This window comes from Thalassophryne amazonica, chromosome 7 (genome assembly GCF_902500255.1).
Source record: "Thalassophryne amazonica chromosome 7, fThaAma1.1, whole genome shotgun sequence".
In the NCBI taxonomy this organism is placed as follows: Eukaryota; Metazoa; Chordata; class Actinopteri; order Batrachoidiformes; family Batrachoididae; genus Thalassophryne; species Thalassophryne amazonica.
The window spans coordinates 43,720,300-43,738,374 of record NC_047109.1 but is presented as its reverse complement, the minus strand read 5'-3'; the positions used below and the strand labels follow the sequence as shown (position 1 = coordinate 43,738,374).

The window sequence follows — 18,075 nt, the reverse complement described above, 5'->3', positions numbered from 1 at the left end:
TATGGTCCACAGCAGGTAATATGTTAGAAAAGAACCGTTCAGCGATGGTGCGGGTTATGGTTCAGCTCACAATGTGGTCTGGAAAATACAAACATATCCGTAGGTAAAATGCAGCTCACGAGAGGGCACTCAAGGCTTGTGTGACTGTTTCTGCGACTTCTGACTACCATAGAAAAATAAAAATTTCAACATTACTGATAACTTAAGGCCCGAAAAAATGCCACCAAAAAGAAAATCACACTCTGCAGATTACAAGTTGCGACTGGTGAAATCTGCATCCAAAAACGGTAGCCGTCACAATATTCTCATCTGAACTTTTCATGTTAACATATCTGTATGTCCATGCGACTTATAGTCCAGTGCGACTTATTTATGGTTTATTTTTCTTTATAATGGATAAAGTGGTTGGTGCGACTTATACTAAGGTGCGACTTATAGTCCAGAAAATACGGTGTGTGTGTGTGTGTGTGTATATATATATATATATATATATATATATATAAATAAACTAAGCATGACAGATGGTGCAAACTATTCCTTTGTCAAACATTTGGCTACATCTGTGCCAAATTTGGTGCTTTTAACACAAAATGTAGCTGTTATGGAACTTTTAGGTAAGCTGTACCAACAATTAACTTTCCTTCAGCATAGATTGACTATTAACCTGAAAATCTCTGCAAGTGTGTTGTGTGTGAGATGTTAACAGATACAAATTAATTATATTAAACTAATGTAATTTGAACACAGCAGCACAGTCTGAGCCAAATAATGTAACATCTTTACCTTGGTCCACCTATAGTTGACATACAACTGTTTATCTTCACACATTGACACAGTATGGTTGTGGAATAACTCAGCTTGGCTCCCCACATACTGCACATTATTTCATAATCAGTGCAAACATATACTTTATAATGGGTCCTCTGCCAACCAATGGAAACAACCGCTCACCTCCCCAATTTTAAAATCACCCAAAGAGGAGATTTTCTGGGTGCATTTTTCATTGCCACAGTGTCCTCTATGTGCCAGTGCAGACAGCAGGCTGGTCTACAGGAAAATGGACTATTGATAGTGCATTGCCTCATGCGCTGTGGAAACAGTCCTTAAGGTGATGATGTCACAGGCCATCCATCATGGCCAGAAGGTCATCTCCTTTACTGCTGGCAGCAATAGGTTCATGTCCAGTCTCTGTGAACTCTCCCATAATCTTTGCCAGTTCAGCGTTGGACTGATGGTCCTGAAAAAAAAAAAGGTATCCACTGATCAAAGTGCTGGAGCGATCAGTACAGTTTACCTACTATATCATTCTAATATATCACCAGCGCCATAAGAAAAACACCTGTTTCCAATTCACCACAAGTGGAGTTGTTTTCATCAGATAGTGACATCACAAACAAAGGTTCAAAGAGGACTTTCATATACTGTAAATATCAGAAAAAAAAACAGGCTAGATGAGGCCCAATGTCCCTGAACTAATATGACTAGAGAAAATATCACCCTGATTATTAATGAAAATATTCTAAAATGTTCCCTCCCCATGAGCGATCCGGTTGTTAAGCTCTGACATAACGCATCACGTGATGAATCTGTTTCCAGGTCCAAAGACCTGCAAGTTTACAATTAAAGTTACCTCTGTATGATCCTTTTAAGGATTTACAGTTTAAGTTTAGTTTGTGTTTACAGTGTGCGCAAACCTCCCTCCTGCCGTTCTCCGCCTTCACCTCCGTAAACCGCATTCGTCTGTTTCTAAGGTAAGAACACTTAATAAAACTTTTTTTCTTTTACTTTATTTTATTATGCACAGGTAAAATATACATGTCTGTTTGTTAATAAAAAATTATTTATTACAATAATAAATCATAATAAATCATGACAAATAATAAGTCATGTGCCTGTACACGCTGTCTGTGGAGGACGTTGAAGATGTTTACTTAGTTGGAACTGTGGTGACCGGGTTTCTGCTGTGTGGAGTGGCCATAGCGCTGGTTTACCGGAAAATTAAGAAGGTGGAGGTGGCATTAATTGGGCCGTCCAGGCTGCCCCACATGATTGATTCGATTGGAAGGGCAGTGTCAGCTCAGTCGGCGGGTGTCAACCGCACATTGGAATCCATCTAGGGGAGAATGGCTGCACTGGAAAACTGCTTTGATCGTCAAGAAGACCACATCTCCTCTATTCAGATGTATGTGGGAGCCACTGAAGTTTCAGACTGTGGAATCTGCCAGGCGTCTGTTAATCTGGATATCTATTTGGTTTCCAAACACCAGCTGTCCTTCAAGGCCGCTGGGATAAAATCCTCCCCCCGAAGAACACTCCTGATAGCCTCGCTCCTCGTCTCCCCCGCCTCTTTGTCTTACCCTCCCTCTTTCCCTTCCTAGTCCTGAGATGTTGACTGTGGGACCTTGAGACTCTGGTAGACTGATTCAGGACTGGGATCCCCCCCCAGGATGGACAGATAAGGCCTGTCGATGGTGCCTCAAGGGCGGCCTTTCCGGGCGGCCTTTCCGGGCTGTCTGTCTGAACACATCCAAGTCTCGGCTGTTGTCTGTCGTCTGTTGTGACTGTTTTTTTTGTTTTTCTTATGACTGTTTTTCTGTGCTATGGGTTTTTTTTGCTCTCCAGTGGTGCTGCAGGAGTTCAACGCAGCAGCAATGGAGGTTTTCTTTTCCCAATTTCCTTGTGTGTGCTTTTATAATTTATATGTGTTCATGTACCGGACTGACTTATGTGCGTTGTTGTTTGTTAAGTGTGTCATGAGGCCGGTCAAGGTTTGCTCAGCCCTGCTCGTGACCTAGGGCAGGGATATACATCTGGAGCTGGGTCCCTGGGCGCCAAAAAAGGCGACCTCTGCTCCTAACTGGCAATTAGGATGGGTAAAAATGCAGTAAACACATTTCATTGTGCAGGGAACATGTTCCTATGTGCATATGACAATAAACTTCTTTTGAATCCTTGAATCCTTGAAACAGGACGTTATGACGTGAACAGGAAGCGATCGCAGCTCGCAGCAACTTCCACTGAAAATAACGGAGAAACAACCTGAGCTTCTGGCATTTTTACATAAAACAAACGCAGTAATAACGTCTATAAACCCAGTTAATATATCCAGGAGAGTTTTAGGCACAATATACAAAGAGTTTTATGTTGCGATGTTAATGCTGTTGTCCGTGTGCAGCGGTTTAAGTGCAGCCTGATCAGATCGTCTCAGTGCAGTTCTCAATGTTAATGACAGCGCACCTTTTTCAACCGATTTTTAGAGGGGAGTGTTCGGTCAGTGACACCCGCATATTCAGAGTTACACCGACTATCTCCTAACTCTGGGTTGTGGACACTACTTATATTTAAGGAAAATCAATTTGCCACACTGCATACATTTTAAAACAACTGTTTTTTTACTACAAAACTCATGACAAGTGCATTTTGTCATTCATCTCAGAGTCTGCTGTGTTGCATTCAAATGTCGGCAGAGAGAAATAACCATGTTAGAGTAGATGACATCATCAGAATTACTCTTGTTTGTAGCTGCAGATGTCAGTAATTCTGTTACAATGATCGGTCGGTATGATGGTTGGACATCAATGTCTCTGTGAGATCGGATTTTAAGGTTCTGCTACTAGCCTATAAAATTGTTCATGGACTGGCACCTCCCTACTTAGCTGACCTAATTAAACCCTACGTACCAGACTGGGCTTTGTGTTCGCAGGATGCAGGACTACTTTGTGTCCTGAGGGTGAATAAGACGTCTGCAGGTCACAGAGCTTTCTCTTATCGTATCTCCCTGTGTCAATAAATCAGTCGGACTCTGTGGAGATTTTCAAGTCCAAACTTAAAGCTAGGGTAGGTAACTCTGTTCAGAAACACTTTTTGTTATATTGGGTAAAATGGTCCATCTATCCTAACAACAGCCAACACATTATGTATTCAGAAAAAGGAAAATCAGACATCTGTAGCAGTTGCAGAATCGATAAAACTCCGACCAGTATAATCCCCGTGGTGCGTTCTCAAAAAAAACAATCAGATGCCTTCATGTCTAGTTCTTCCTGCTCGCGTCACCAGGCTCAACAACCCCCTCTGTCCCTCCCTCTGCCGCGCGTGCACACTCATCTCATTTCACCGAAGAAGTTCACTTCTGTACAATGGCAGAGGGAATACAGCCGAAACTACCACTTCCACCTTTACGTTTAACGGTTCACCCCGACAGAAAGCCAAGGAAAAGAAAGCCAGAGACAGAAAAGGCTGCAATGAAAAAGGCTCGAGATAAAACAAGAGGTCAAAGGAGAGTCAACATTGGTGCAGCATTTTCCCGGTGGAAACAACGGAGGCATCTGAACGGCCTCTTTTTCTGTTGGACAGGTAATTACTTTCGCTTCGGGGGGATTTGTTATTTTCATATAAGACTGCCAACTTGGCTACTTTTGTAGCTCGTAGTAGCCCAAAAGCTAACGTTAGCTTCTCTGTATGTGTGCATTTAAGTTTGTGGGGACATGGCTTTGGACGGAGCACTGACGGAGAAGGGGGGGGGGGGGGGGGGAGGGGATACTTTCAGATCTTCTTAGCTCTCTTGCTGGCTCTCCAGGACTACCAACTCTAGCTTTAAGACGCACTTATTTTCCCTTTCAAGGTGAAGCACCTTGAGGCACTATATAAATTGAATACACTGAAACTGAATGCAGCATTAAAGTCAGAATATAATTTCAATGGACAAACAATGAGCTTTACCTTAGTTGCCTGGATGTTTATTACTTCATAGGAAAGCTCATGTGGTCTTGAAATCAATGCCTCCCTGTGACAAAAGAAAACCATGAACACTTATGTTTAATAGTTTAATGTTTTCTATTGTCCTCACTTTTTAAAGGGAAAACATATTTTATGTGTTTGGGTGTCAACTTTGACTGAAAAGGTACAATGTCAGGAAAAGTACAGTATTATGAAAATACAACAGAAACTCACTCTTCTTCCTCATCCGTAGCAAACAGGTTGACTCGAAAACCACAGTCTGCGTTCCCACGCATCTGAACTTCTAACCCTCCCATTAACTTAGCTAACAGATTCAATTCCTCTTTAGCTAGAGGATTGGGAGCAGCACTGACCTGCTGACACACACAAAGGCAGTGAACTGAAACTGCTGCTATTGACTGTTGGGATGTTTACTTTGTATGTCAAATGAAAGTGATGGTCTTAGTGAACGCATTTACTTACTTTAGTGTGCTGAGCAGAACTTGTCGAAGTCCCTGACATGTGAGTCTCCACAGGGTGACTTACACTGTACCTGAAACACAATACAGTGATATATATATATATATATATATATATATATATATATATATATATATATATATATATATATATATATATATACACGAACACTTTGTTTTTGCTTCCATTTTTTATGAGCCTATCTAAAACATTTTGTATATACACAAAAGACCTATTTCTCTCATATAGTGTGCATAAATCTATCTAAATCTGTGTTAGTGAGCACTTCTCTTTTGCAAAGATAACCCATCCCACCTCACAGGTGTGGCATATCAAGAGCCTGATTAGACAGCATGATTATTGCACAGGTGTGCCTTAGGCTGGCCACAATAAAAGCCCATTCTGAAATGCGCAGTTTTGCTTTATTTGGGGGGGGGGGGGGGGGGGTCCAGAAAACCAGTCAGTCTCTGGTGTGACCAGCATTTGCTTCACACAGTGCAACAGACCTCCTTCGCATAGAGTTGATCAAACTGTTGATTGTGGCTTGTGGAATGTTGGTCCACTCCTTTTCAATGGCTATGCAAAGTTGCTGGACATTGGCAGGAACTGGAACATGCCGCTGTATACGCCGATCCAGCGCATCCCAAACATGCTCAATGGGTGACATGTCCGCTGAGTGTGCTAGCCACGCAAGAACTGGGATGTTTTCAGCTTCCAACAATTGTGTACAGATCCTTGCAACATGGGGCCATGCTTTATCATGCTGCCACATGAGGTGATGGTTGTGGATGAATGGCACAGCAATGGGCCTCAGGATCTCATCACAGTATCTCAAAATGCACCTGTGCTCGTTGTCCATAGCATACGCCTACCCATACCATAACCCCATAGGCCACTCGATCCACAACGCTGACATCAGCAAATTGTTCACCCACACGACACCACACACGTGGTCTGCCATCTGCCCTGAATAGTGACACCCAGGATTCACAACTGAAGAGAACACCTCTCCAACATGCCAAATGCCATTGAATGTGAGCATTTGCCCACTCAAGTCAATTATGACGACACACTGCTGTCAGGTCGAGAGCCTGATGAGGATAACAAGCATGCAGATGAGCTTCCCTGAGATGGCTTCGGACAATTTATGCAGAAATTCTTTGGTTCTGCAAACCGATTGTTGCAGCAGCTGTCCTGGTGGCTGGTCTCAGACAATCTTGGAGGTGAACATGCTGGATGTGGAGGTCCTGGGCTAGTGGGGTTATATGTGGTCTGCAGTTGTGAGGCCGGATGTACTGTCAAATTCTTGGAAACACCTTTGGAGATGGCTTATGGTAGAGAAATGAACATTCAATTTAGGGCAACAGCTCCGGTGGACATAGAATGCTTTTTTGAAACCTACTAAACAGAAGAATACAACCCCTGGCAAAAATGATGGAATCACCGGCCTCAGAGGATGTTCATTCAGTTGTTTAATTTTGTAGAAAAAAAAGCAGATCACAGACATGACACAAAACTAAAGTCATTTCAAATGGCAACTTTCTGGCTTTAAGAAACACTATAAGAAATTAGGAAAAAAAAATTGTGACAGTCAGTAACGGTTATTTTTTAGACCAAGCAGAGGGAAAAAATATGGAATCACTCAATTCTGAGGAAAAAATTATGGAATCATGAAAAACAAAAGAACGCTCCAACACATCACTAGTATTTTGTTGCACCACCTCTGGCTTTTCTAACAGCTTGCAGTCTCTGAGGCGTGGACTTAATGAGTGACAAACAGTACTCTTCATCAATCTGGCTCCAACTTTCTCTGATTGCTGTTGCCAGATCAGCTTTGCAGGTTGGAGCCTTGTCATGGACCATTTTCTTCAACTTCCACCAAAGATTTTCAATTGGATTAAGATCCGGACTATTTGCAGGCCATGACATTGACCCTATGTGTCTTTTTGCAAGGAATGTTTTCACAGTTTTTGCTCTATGGCAAGATGCATTATCATCTTGAAAAATGATTTCATCATCCCCAAACATCCTTTCAATTGATGGGATAAGAAAAGTGTCCAAAATATCAACGTAAACTTGTGCATTTATTGATGATGTAATGACAGCATCTCCCCAGTGCCTTTACCTGACATGCAGCCCCATATCATCAATGACTGTGGAAATTTACATGTTCTCTTCAGGCAGTCATCTTTATAAATCTCATTGGAACGGCACCAAACAAAAGTTCCAGCATCATCACCTTGCCCAGTGCAGATTCAAGATTCATCACTGAATATGACTTTCATCCAGTCATCCACAGTCCACGACTGCTTTTCCTTAGCCCATTGTAACCTTGTTTTTTTCTGTTTAGGTGTTAATAATGGCTTTTGTTTAGCTTTTCTGTATGTAAATCCCATTTCCTTTAGGCGGTTTCTTACAGTTCATTCACAGACGTTGACTCCAGTTTCCTCCCATTCGTTCCTCATTTGTTTTGTTGTGCATTTTCGATTTTTGAGACATATTGCTTTAAATTTTCTGTCTTGACGCTTTGATGTCTTCCTTGGTCTACCAGTATGTTTGCCTTTAACAACCTTCCCATGTTGTTTGTATTTGGTCCAGAGTTTAGACACAGCTGTGTTGTGTGTTGGGGGGGTTTGGCTGGACAAGGTTGGGTTGTTTTGTGTTTATTTTCCTTCCCAGGTAATTTGGGGCTGTTCTCTGAGGAAAATGTGCTGCAGAAGAGTCTCTCTCCTCTGGTACGATGATTGGCTGCACCTGTTGCATTCTCGTGCGGCTCTCTATCAGGACAATCCACGACACCTGTGATGTTCACGTGCAGATCTGAGGACTTCCAGCTGGTACCAATGTAGTGATGAAGAACTACATTTAAACCAGCAGTGAGTTGGATAAGATTGCCGGAGAATACGACCTTGTGACAACCGTGTGGGGACGCTGAGGGTCGTTTCAGAGTCTGACATCGCGCCTGTGAAGGAGGACGAGGGTGAGAGGCAAACGTTGTCAGCACACGACAGAGGTGAATATTCTGAAAAGTTTATCCGTGAATGTAAATTGGCGTTTATACGCAGCTATAAGTAATTATTGGTGAAATTGTTTGGCGTGCTCCTCACGGCAGTGGCGTGCGGATTAATGATCCTCCACTAGCTGTGAGCAGCAGCCTCTTTGAACTAAGTTTGAAACCAGACCTAAACGTGTAGCTGATAAGTTTGCCTCTAAACAATATTTCGTAGTAATAAGTGTTGAATAATCTCATCTCTGTTCCTCCTTCGCAGAGTACAGTCTGGGAAAGTCACCTGGGGGGGGTGTTGGCGGAACTCCTGAGTCCTGAACGTTCGGACTCCGACTGTTGAGACGCTGAGAGAGCGCGCCGCCTTTTCACCTCACCAGAACTTAAATTATTTAGTATTTCATGTATAGCACAAAGGGAGAAAAATAAATGTTTTCTTTTTGGAACTGCTTCTGATTATTTCATGCTGGGTTCAGTCAGATACTGGACCGCTCCTCAATCCGCGTCTATCCATAACAAGCTGACTGTGAACAACCAACATCTTTTGCAACATTGCGTGATGATTTACCCTATTTTAAGAGTTTGATAATCCTCTCCTTTGTTTCAATTGACATCTCTTGTGTTGGAGCCATGATTCATGTCAGTCCACTTGGTGCAACAGCTTAATGGAAACCGTCTGCAACTGAACTCTGAAAAAACTGAGACACTTATTGTTGCCCCTGACAGTGCTGTTCCTGTTATCAGGAGCCTCCTTAGTGACTTGGGCTTAACGGCAAAAACAAGCCTTAGAAACCTTGGCGTTATTTTTGATGAAGGAATGTCTCTTGCTCAGCACGCAAGCAAGCTTGTGAAGAATTGCCTCTTTCAACTGCGAAATATCGCCAAACTTAAACAGTTGGTGTCACAGAAAGAATTAGAGGAAATTATCCATGCCTTTGTCTCCATGCGGTTGGACTATTGCAACAGCCTGTTCACTTGCCTGGGTAAGAAGGAGATAAATCAGTTGCAGTATGTCCAGAACTCTGCTGCGAGGCTTCTGACCCGCACCAACAGGAGAGCCCACATCACGCCTATCTTGGAATCCCTCCACTGGCTCCCTGTTGCCTCCAGAATTAATTTTAAAATCTTGGTTTTGACTTTCAGAGCACTACATGGTCAGGCTCCTGATTACATTGCTGACTTGATTCAGCCTTACACCTCAGCCCGCAGCCTCAGATCTTTAGGTGAAGAACCTGTTGATGGTTCCTCGAACCTCCTTTAAAACTCGAGGAGACCGATCTTTTAAAGCCGTAGCGCCTCGTATCTGGAATGAACTCCCTCTGTCCCTGCGATCCCTGGACTCTGTTGAGATGTTCAAAAAGCAACTAAAGACTCTACTTTTTAAACAGGCTTTTCATGGCCAATAATCTTTTAGTACTGAGTGTTTTACTGTATATTTTTATTGTTTTACCTTGTAAAGCGCTTTGTGACCCCTGTCTGTGAAAGGCGCTATATAAATAAAGTTTACTTACTTACTTACTTACTCTCCAAGGTGTAATCACTCCTTTTAAGATGCAGATTAACGAGCAGATCTGATTTGATGCAGGTGTTAGTTTTGGGTATGAAAATTTACAGGGTGATTCCATTATTTATTCCTCAGAATTGAGTGAGTCCATATTTTTTTCCCTCTGCTTGGTCTAAAAAAGTAACCGTTACTGACTGCCACAATTATTTTTCCTGATTTTTTATAGTGTTTCTTAAAGCCAGAAAGTTGCCATTTGAAATGACTTTAGTTTTGTGTCATGTCTGTGATCTTCTTTTTTTCTACAAAATTAAACAACTGAATGAACATACTCCGAGGCCGGTGATTCCATAATTATTGCCAGGGGTTGTAGTTTGCCTTTGTTTTTGTTTATTTGGTGTTCAATCAGGGTGCTGAGGGTGAAAATATGGTCTGTTGTACAGTAATTTGGTAAAAAACAGATTTGGGATTTGCTCAGAGCATTGTTTTCAGTCAGGAAGTGTAGGAGTCTGGTTGATTATCATGCAGAATATTTTCCTGACGTTGCTGTTGACACTGACTCAATGGTAGTTATTAGGGTTAAATTTGTCAGTGCTTTTTGTGCAGCGGCGTTATCAGTCCTTGGTTCCAAATCTTGGATTTGGTTCTCTCTCTCCTCCCCGCTCTCTCCTCCCCCTCCTCTCACTAACACCATTTTGCTTTTCCTCCTTAGACCAAACTTGGAGCTTTTTGGAAACATGAAGCCTTTCAACTGTAAAATGAACCATAAATTTTCTCAACGTATCAGCAGCTACATGCACACGAGGAACTCTGGATTAATACGGAAGGATTTTGATGGAGGTTTTATTCAGGTGGACAGAGAGGCTCTGTTCAGTTGTGCCTGCTCCTCTTTGAGCTGTCATTTCAGAGCTGTGCCAACTGAGAGACATGCTGCAGTTCAGAAGACGTTTTAAAGACACTGCTCCTCTCCTGGGTCGTATAACTTCACAGGCTGTATTGTAAATTTCCGATCCGTGAATTACATTGGTATCGGAAGCCGATACTGATATTGGATCAGATACCAACATGCACGCAAGTAGTTACAGATCTCGTACACAAGTTGTACACATGGCACACTTGCCAATTCAGTTTGTGTCATTAGCCGCTTACATGTCTGTGCCTAGTTTGGTGATTCTGTCTCCAAAAATCTCAAACGATCCTTCGTGGAGAGCACTGGTATAGTTTCCGCCACTGGTGAACTGTAGCTTCCTTACTTCCTCACCAGTACAGCTAAACATCCTGAAATTATCAGATGCAAACCCACAGAACATTAAAGTAAGCTTTCAAAATGTTACCATGATACATGAATCTATTTTGAATTTTTGTTGCCAATTACAAAGAATTGAAAGGTTATTCCTGCAAGACTACTTAATTCATAATATTTTAACATTGTGCAAATTCATGCTTAATGTGTGAGCTTGTTTCCAACCTTTATTAAATATTTTGCTTTATTTTATGGTGATCATAAACTCCAAATGTTTTTGTATTTTGGCCTAGTGAACAGTGCAACACATGAATAAGCTTGTTTAATAAAACTTATGTAATTCGACTCACTCCAGATAGCCTAACAACAATTTCTGGGAAAAAATATCAGTAAACAGACTCTGTGAAAGAATTAAAAATAAATAATTAATAAATACTAAAAATCAGCAAAAGAAACAAAAGTAATTGGCAACAACTTTTAGTATTTTTTAAGAATGACTTTTGCAACTGTCTAATTGATAAAAGCCAAATACTGTGATACCTAATTAAGCCAGGGATTTGAGTTCCAGATGGAACAGGACCACTGGTGGGAAGTACAAAACGGCCATTGGAGTTCTGAACTTTGTCTTTAAGGAAAATAGATACCTGTGGAAAAATGCAAAGGAAAGTTACTACAAAAATAAAAACACATCAATATGTATTTTCAAAAGCAATTTTATCCCCAATTGGACAAAATTAATGGACTTACTCTTATGTGCATGTCTTGAAAGAAGATGAGAAGAGTTTGTCTTATTAGTTGAAATTCACCACTAGACAAAGGAGTGTACATCTGAAAAGTAAAGTCAAAAGCATCTGACATTATACTGAGACAGTCTGCAAACGGAATTAAAAATTTCAATTTGAGAGTGAATAATAAAACGGGAACTCATTACTAAATGTTATCAGCTATTAATTGCGGTGATCCACTGAAACAAATAAAGAGAAAATTCATTAGGGTTAATTTTCTGTTCAATGGCAAATGGACTACATTTATATAGCGCTTTTCCATCCGCATCAGACGCTCAAAGCGTTTTACAAGTAATGCCTCACATTCACCCCGATGTCAGGGTGCTGCCATACAAGGCGCTCGCTACACACCCTGGGAGCAACTAAGGGATTAAAGACCTTGCCAAAGGGCCCTTAGTGATTTTCCGGTCAGGCTGGGGTTTGAACCGAGGATCCTCTGGTCTCAAGTCCAACGCTTTAACCACTAGACCATCACCCCCCAGACCCTCACCACCTCTGTAGGTTGAACCCTGCCTGCGGTCATTCTGTGTGGAGCGTACATGTTTTGGAAAAATCCTAAAGATTTTACAGTGTAATGTTTTCCTCACGTGCAACAAAAATGATTTGATAGCTGTGTATATTTAACACACACATGATCACAATGTCATCACAATATTGTTGCAGGTAATAACCAAGTACCTGTGTTTACAAATGTGATGTCATACTTTTGCTCTTGGTTTATTCCACCTTTTTGTTTGTTCCATCACAGAAAAGCCACAGGAGAACCATGTACATGTTACAATGACATGTTTTTTTTTTTGTGGCTCAAATATGCAATTAACATTGTAAAAAGCTAAATCTCTCCCAGAGAACACACTTTCTGACAATTTAAATACAGATGTTTAATGGAGAGAAATGCTTGGCTTTTTCCACTTACCTCACTAAATCAACATTATAAGCTATAAGAATTGTTTGTTCATGGTATTAATGTTGTACTTTAAAGATAATTATTACTTGAGACACACAATAAGGTTTTTGGCTGTTTTGTTATTGTTGGACTTTTAGTTATGAAAATTATGAATTCCAATGGGAATTTACAAAGAATAACTAGATCATCAATTCTTAAAGTAACTTAATTGTCATGCTATTTGCACTTTCCCTGGCATTTTCACGTTTCATTGGCTGGATTCAAAACAAGAAGCCGACTGTTGACCAGATTTGTTAGAAAAGTTCTTGTGCTTTATTATATTTCATTATGATGGGAGAATGTGGCGTTTTCTTTTAATTGATATCATATATGCTGAATATATATTGCGCTAACTTTACATTTAAGTGTGACCACTTTCTCTACCATTCAGCAGATGCATTTCAGCTGGAGGTTGAACATGCAAGCCTCGCAGTCAGTTTTCTTTTTTATTTTACTTTAAGTTACAGTGTTTATGAAGCACTGTGTTGCCCAAAAAAGTGAGAGTCTGAGCAAAACACAGTTGAAAGAGTGGACTTTTGCTGAGAGGATCTTCTTTCAGAAACTGTCGGTCAGTGTGGCCGGGAACAGAGCTGTAGCTGAGTGAGGGGCTCCCCTCACACCGGGCAGACAGACAACAGCCGGCCGCCAGACGAATAGTCACTCCCCACATAGACCGGACCGTGTGTTTTTTAAAAATAGACAAACACGCTGCTTTGCTTTAAATGCGCAGTAGGTCCATTTCAGATGATCAATGTGGACCGTCTTTCTCTTAAAAGCCTATTTTTTACTCTGTGTGTCGTGTTGAAAAGGTGTAGCTATTGTTGCTAATTTGATTAGCTTTTATGCTCTAGTCTTCTGTTTTTTGGGGTGGGACGTTGCAGCACCACACATCGGCCTGGCATATGTACTACAACGTTAAACAAGCTTCGAAGGCACAGAATTTGCCTCAAACATTTTTTTGTAATAGAATTATTCGAGTTACTCGACTAATCATTTCAGCCCTAGTTATTACTATATTATTATTTTTCTGACAGGACTGATAACATTTGATATGAAGGTGGGATATCACATAATTTGAAGCAAATATTGCAGCTGAAGCATTCTGGAGTACTCGAAGCTCTGAATCAAAGGTAGTCTCCAGGCTGAATTCAAAAAAAAGGAAGCCGGTGGTTCGCAGCATGCAGCAACTGCGAACTTCAACAGCTTCTTCAAACGGTGAGTTTGAAAGCATTTCCAATGGTTGGAGCATGGTTGAAATGCCTTAAACATGCTCCTATATAGACTAACAGAGTAACAATAACACATTGTGAAGGGCAGCCTGTAGAGTTTATACCGATTATACGCTGTGATTGTCGTGAATTAGCTATTGTCACCTGATGACAGGGCAGAGAGAGAGAGAGAGAGAGAGAGAGAGAGAGAGAGAGAGAGAGAGAGAGAGAGAGAGAGAGAGAGAGAGAGAGAGAGAGGTGTTACTGTGGCTACAAATATAGACTCAGTTGCCAGGTACAGGTAGTGAAAAGTAATGTAGCCCTGTAACAAATCACCCTTCATAAAGAAGTCAAGGTGTGCCCTCTTAAAAATCGATACCACCAGCCACCACTGCCACTACATTGTCATCTGTCAAAAAGGTAATGTTTTCAGTCATAGTATGACTTATTTCATTGTCAGCAGTCGGATATCTCAGAAAGACATGGATTTATTTGAATGAAATTTGGAATTTGCTAGAGAGGTAGGCCTTGGTTATTAGTTTATTAGTTTTTGAGGCACCGATAGATACAGAATAAATTAATCCAGTCATACTGAGTCTTGACCCACCACTAATTGCAAAAAACACATTTTATGTGTGATTCTCCTCTGATATACCATAGGAATAACATACTAAAAATAGAGAACAATACACGAGGTGGAAGGGCCCAAACTACATTAATCTATGTTAATTAGGTACAACCCCAATTCCATTGAACCTGGGACATTGTGTAAAATGTAAATAAAAACAGAATACAATGATTTGCAAATCCTCTTCAACCTATATTCTATTGAATACTCCATAAAGACAACACATTTAATGTTCAAATTGATCAAATTTATTGTTTTTGTGCAAATGTTTGCTCATTTTGAAATGGATGCCTGCAATACATTTAAAAAAAACTGGTTACATCACCTTTCCTTCAAACAACACTCAATAAGCGTTTTGGAACTGAGGACACTAATTGTTGAAACTTTGTAGGTGGAATTCTTTCCCATTCTTGCTTGATGTATGACTTCAGTTGTTCAACAGTCCTGGGTCTCCGTTGTCGTATTTTGCGCTTCATAATGCACCGCACATTTTCAATGGGTGACAGGTCTGGACTGCAGGCAGGCCAGTCTCGTATCCGCACTCTTTTACTATGAAGCCACGCTGCTGTAACACGTGCAGAATGTGGCTTGGCATTGTCTTGCTGAAATAAGCAGGGATGTCCCTGAAAAAGACGTTGCTTGGATAGCAGCATGTGTTGCTCCAAAACCTGGATGTACCTTTCAGCATTGATGGTGCCGTCACAGATGTGTAAGTTGCCCTTGCCATGGGCACTAACACACCCCCATACCATCACAGATGCTGGCTTTTGAACTTTGCACTGGTAACAATCTGGATGGTCTTTTTCCTCTTTTGTCTGGAGGACACGATGAACATAATTTCCAAAAACAATTTGAAATGTGGACTCATCAGACCACAGCACACTTTTCCACTTTGCGTCTGTCCATTTCAAATGAGCTTGGGCCCAGAGAAGGCGGTGGCGTTTCTGGATGTTGTTGATGTATGGCTTTTGCTTTGCATGGTAGAGTTTTAGCCTGCACTGGTGGCCAAGTGGTTAATGCGCTTGGTTTTAGTTCAGAAGGCTCTGGGTTCAAATCCCACCCCTGCCAAGTTTCTCCATGTAATGTGGAGTTGCATCAGGAAGGGCATCCAGCGTAAAACCTGTGCTAATTCAACATGCAGATCCACCTTGGATTTGCTGTGGCGACCCCGAGTGCAAAAACAAGGGAGCAGCCGAAGGGACTTACTTACTTGTAGATTTAACGACCTACTGTGTTAACTGACAATGTTTTCTGAAGTGTTCCTGAGCCCTTTACAAGACCCTTTACACAATGATGTTGGTTTTTAATGCAGTGCCACCTGAGAGATCGAAGGTCACAGGCATTCAAAGTTGGTTTTCGCCCTTGCCGCTTACGTGTAGAAAGTTTTCCAGATTCTCTCAATCTTCTGATTATATTATGGACTGTAGATGATGGAATCCCTAAATTCCTTGCAATTGAATGTTGAGAACATTGTTCTTAAACTGTTGGACTATTTTTTCATGCAGTTGCTTACAAAGTGGTGATCCTCACCCCATCTTTGCTTGTGAATGGCTGAGTCTTTTGGGGATGCTCCTTTTATACCTAATCATGACACTCACCTGTTTCCAATTAGGTGTTCTTTGAGCATTCATCAACTTTCCCAGTCTTTTATTGCCCTGTCTCAAATATTTTGAAATGTGTTGCAGGCATCCAATTCAAAATGAGCAAATATTTGTACAAAAACAACAAAGTTTATCAGTTTGAAAATTAAATAGCTCATCTTTGTGGTGTATTCAATTGAATATAGGCTGAAGAGGATTTGCAAATCATTATATTCTGTTTTTATTTACATTTTACACAATGTCCCAACTTCATTGGAATTAGGGTTGCATGACCATCAAAGGAACCAGTCAAACAACTGGAAATCTTGTATCTGTCAATAAAAGAAGGATTGAAATGCTATCCAAATTCATGTAGTGTTGTTAGAAATTCTAGAAACTGAAACATGAAACATTTTTTTTCGCAATTAGTGGGGGCTGGGAGCCTTACACTGAATAACTTGACTGGACTAAATTTTTAGTGAGCATTTTCATGTGATTAGTACTTGAGCCACCATCCAACCCCAACACCCACACACTCTTGGTCGTCAATGTCAAATAATCAGAGAGCTGATGGGTTTTCTGATTATTTTTAACACAACTTTCAGGCTATCAATGTATTTTTTACACATATGTCTGATTTCATATTTGCAGGTTTATTATGCCTGTTCCTGTTAGTTCAGAAAAAGTGTAACAAAAATGCTTTTTTTTAAAGTTTCATGTTATAACAAAGTCCTGATCATCGCAACTGTGAGGACAAGGAAGCCAGAAGCATCCTACCTCTATGAGCTGTCTGTATGTCTCATCAACCTGGCAGAGAATATTGGGAGTGTCCTTCACAAAGTCCTTGACTGCATCCATGTGGTTGAAGGAGACTAAGAGGATGTCTTTTGGCCGGGGGCACAGAAGTACCTGGTACTTGAAAGCCATGGTCATCAAGTCATAGAGCTGCCAGAGGAAAGACATACAATTTCATTGGATCATACATGGGTTTAACTCGTGCTGCTGATTCATTATGAAAAGAAGAAAATGCTGCACAGCATAAATTACATGATATTAATTTGCTGATGTTTTTCATCCAAAGCAACAATGTGAGAAATCATAATTAAACTACAGTTCAAGGGTAGAATTCAGCACAACAATAAATACAACCCCTGGCAAAAATTATGGAATCACCGGCCTCTGAGGATGTTCATTCAGTTGTTTAATTTTGTAGAAAAAAAGCAGATCACAGACATGACACAAAACTAAAGTCATTTCAAATGGCAACTTTCTGGCTTTAAGAAACACCATAAGAAATCAAGAAAAAAGATTGTGGCAGTCAGTAACGGTTACTTTTTTAGACCAAGCAGAGGAAAAAAATATGGAATCACTCAATTCTGAGGAAAAAATTATGGAATCACCCTGTAAATTTTCATCCCCAAAACTAACACCTGCATCATATCAGATCTGCTCGTTAGTCTGCATCTAAAAAGGAGTGAACACACCTTGGAGAGCTGTTGCACCAAGTGGACTGACATGAATCATGGCTCCAACACGAGAGATGTCAATTGAAACAAAGAAGAGGATTATCAAACTCTTAAAAGAGAGTAAATCATCACGCAATGTTGCAAAAGATGTTGGTTGTTCACAGTCAGCTGTGTCTAAACTCTGGACCAAATACAAACAACATGGGAAGGTTGTTAAAGGCAAACATACTGGTAGACCAAGGAAGACATCAAAGCGTCAAGACAGAAAACTTAAAGCAATATGTCTCAAAAATCGAAAAATCTACAACAAAACAAATGAGGAACGAATGGGAGGAAACTGGAGTCAACGTCTGTGACCGAACTGTAAGAAACCGCCTAAAGGAAATGGGATTTACATACAGAAAAGCTAAACGAAAGGCATCATTAACACCTAAACAGAAAAAAACAAGGTTACAATGGGCTAAGGAAAAGCAATTGTGGACTGTGGATGACTGGATGAAAGTCATATTCAGTGATGA

General features: G+C 40.8%; 1 protein-coding gene across 4 annotated transcripts in view; it reads right to left on the bottom strand.

The window, feature by feature from the left end:
- Positions 1-540: 540 nt before the first annotated feature.
- The window catches only part of oscp1b (organic solute carrier partner 1b), a 31,775-nt gene continuing 14,240 nt past the window's right edge, over positions 541-18,075 (bottom strand). The window contains exons 4-11 of one of the 4 annotated variants that reach the window (XM_034174068.1): positions 16,869-17,036; positions 11,692-11,772; positions 11,485-11,588; positions 10,851-10,979; positions 5,200-5,269; positions 4,951-5,093; positions 4,720-4,783; positions 541-1,237 (exon numbers count right to left, since the gene is read on the bottom strand). In XM_034174068.1, coding sequence (XP_034029959.1) covers positions 1,118-1,237; positions 4,720-4,783; positions 4,951-5,093; positions 5,200-5,269; positions 10,851-10,979; positions 11,485-11,588; positions 11,692-11,772; positions 16,869-17,036 — 879 coding nt within the window. In that variant the 3' untranslated portion in view covers positions 541-1,117. The remainder of the gene's footprint in view (positions 1,238-4,719; positions 4,784-4,950; positions 5,094-5,199; positions 5,270-10,850; positions 10,980-11,484; positions 11,589-11,691; positions 11,773-16,868; positions 17,037-18,075) is intronic. The other 3 variants (XM_034174069.1, XM_034174070.1, XM_034174071.1) reach the window with 3 other exon arrangements.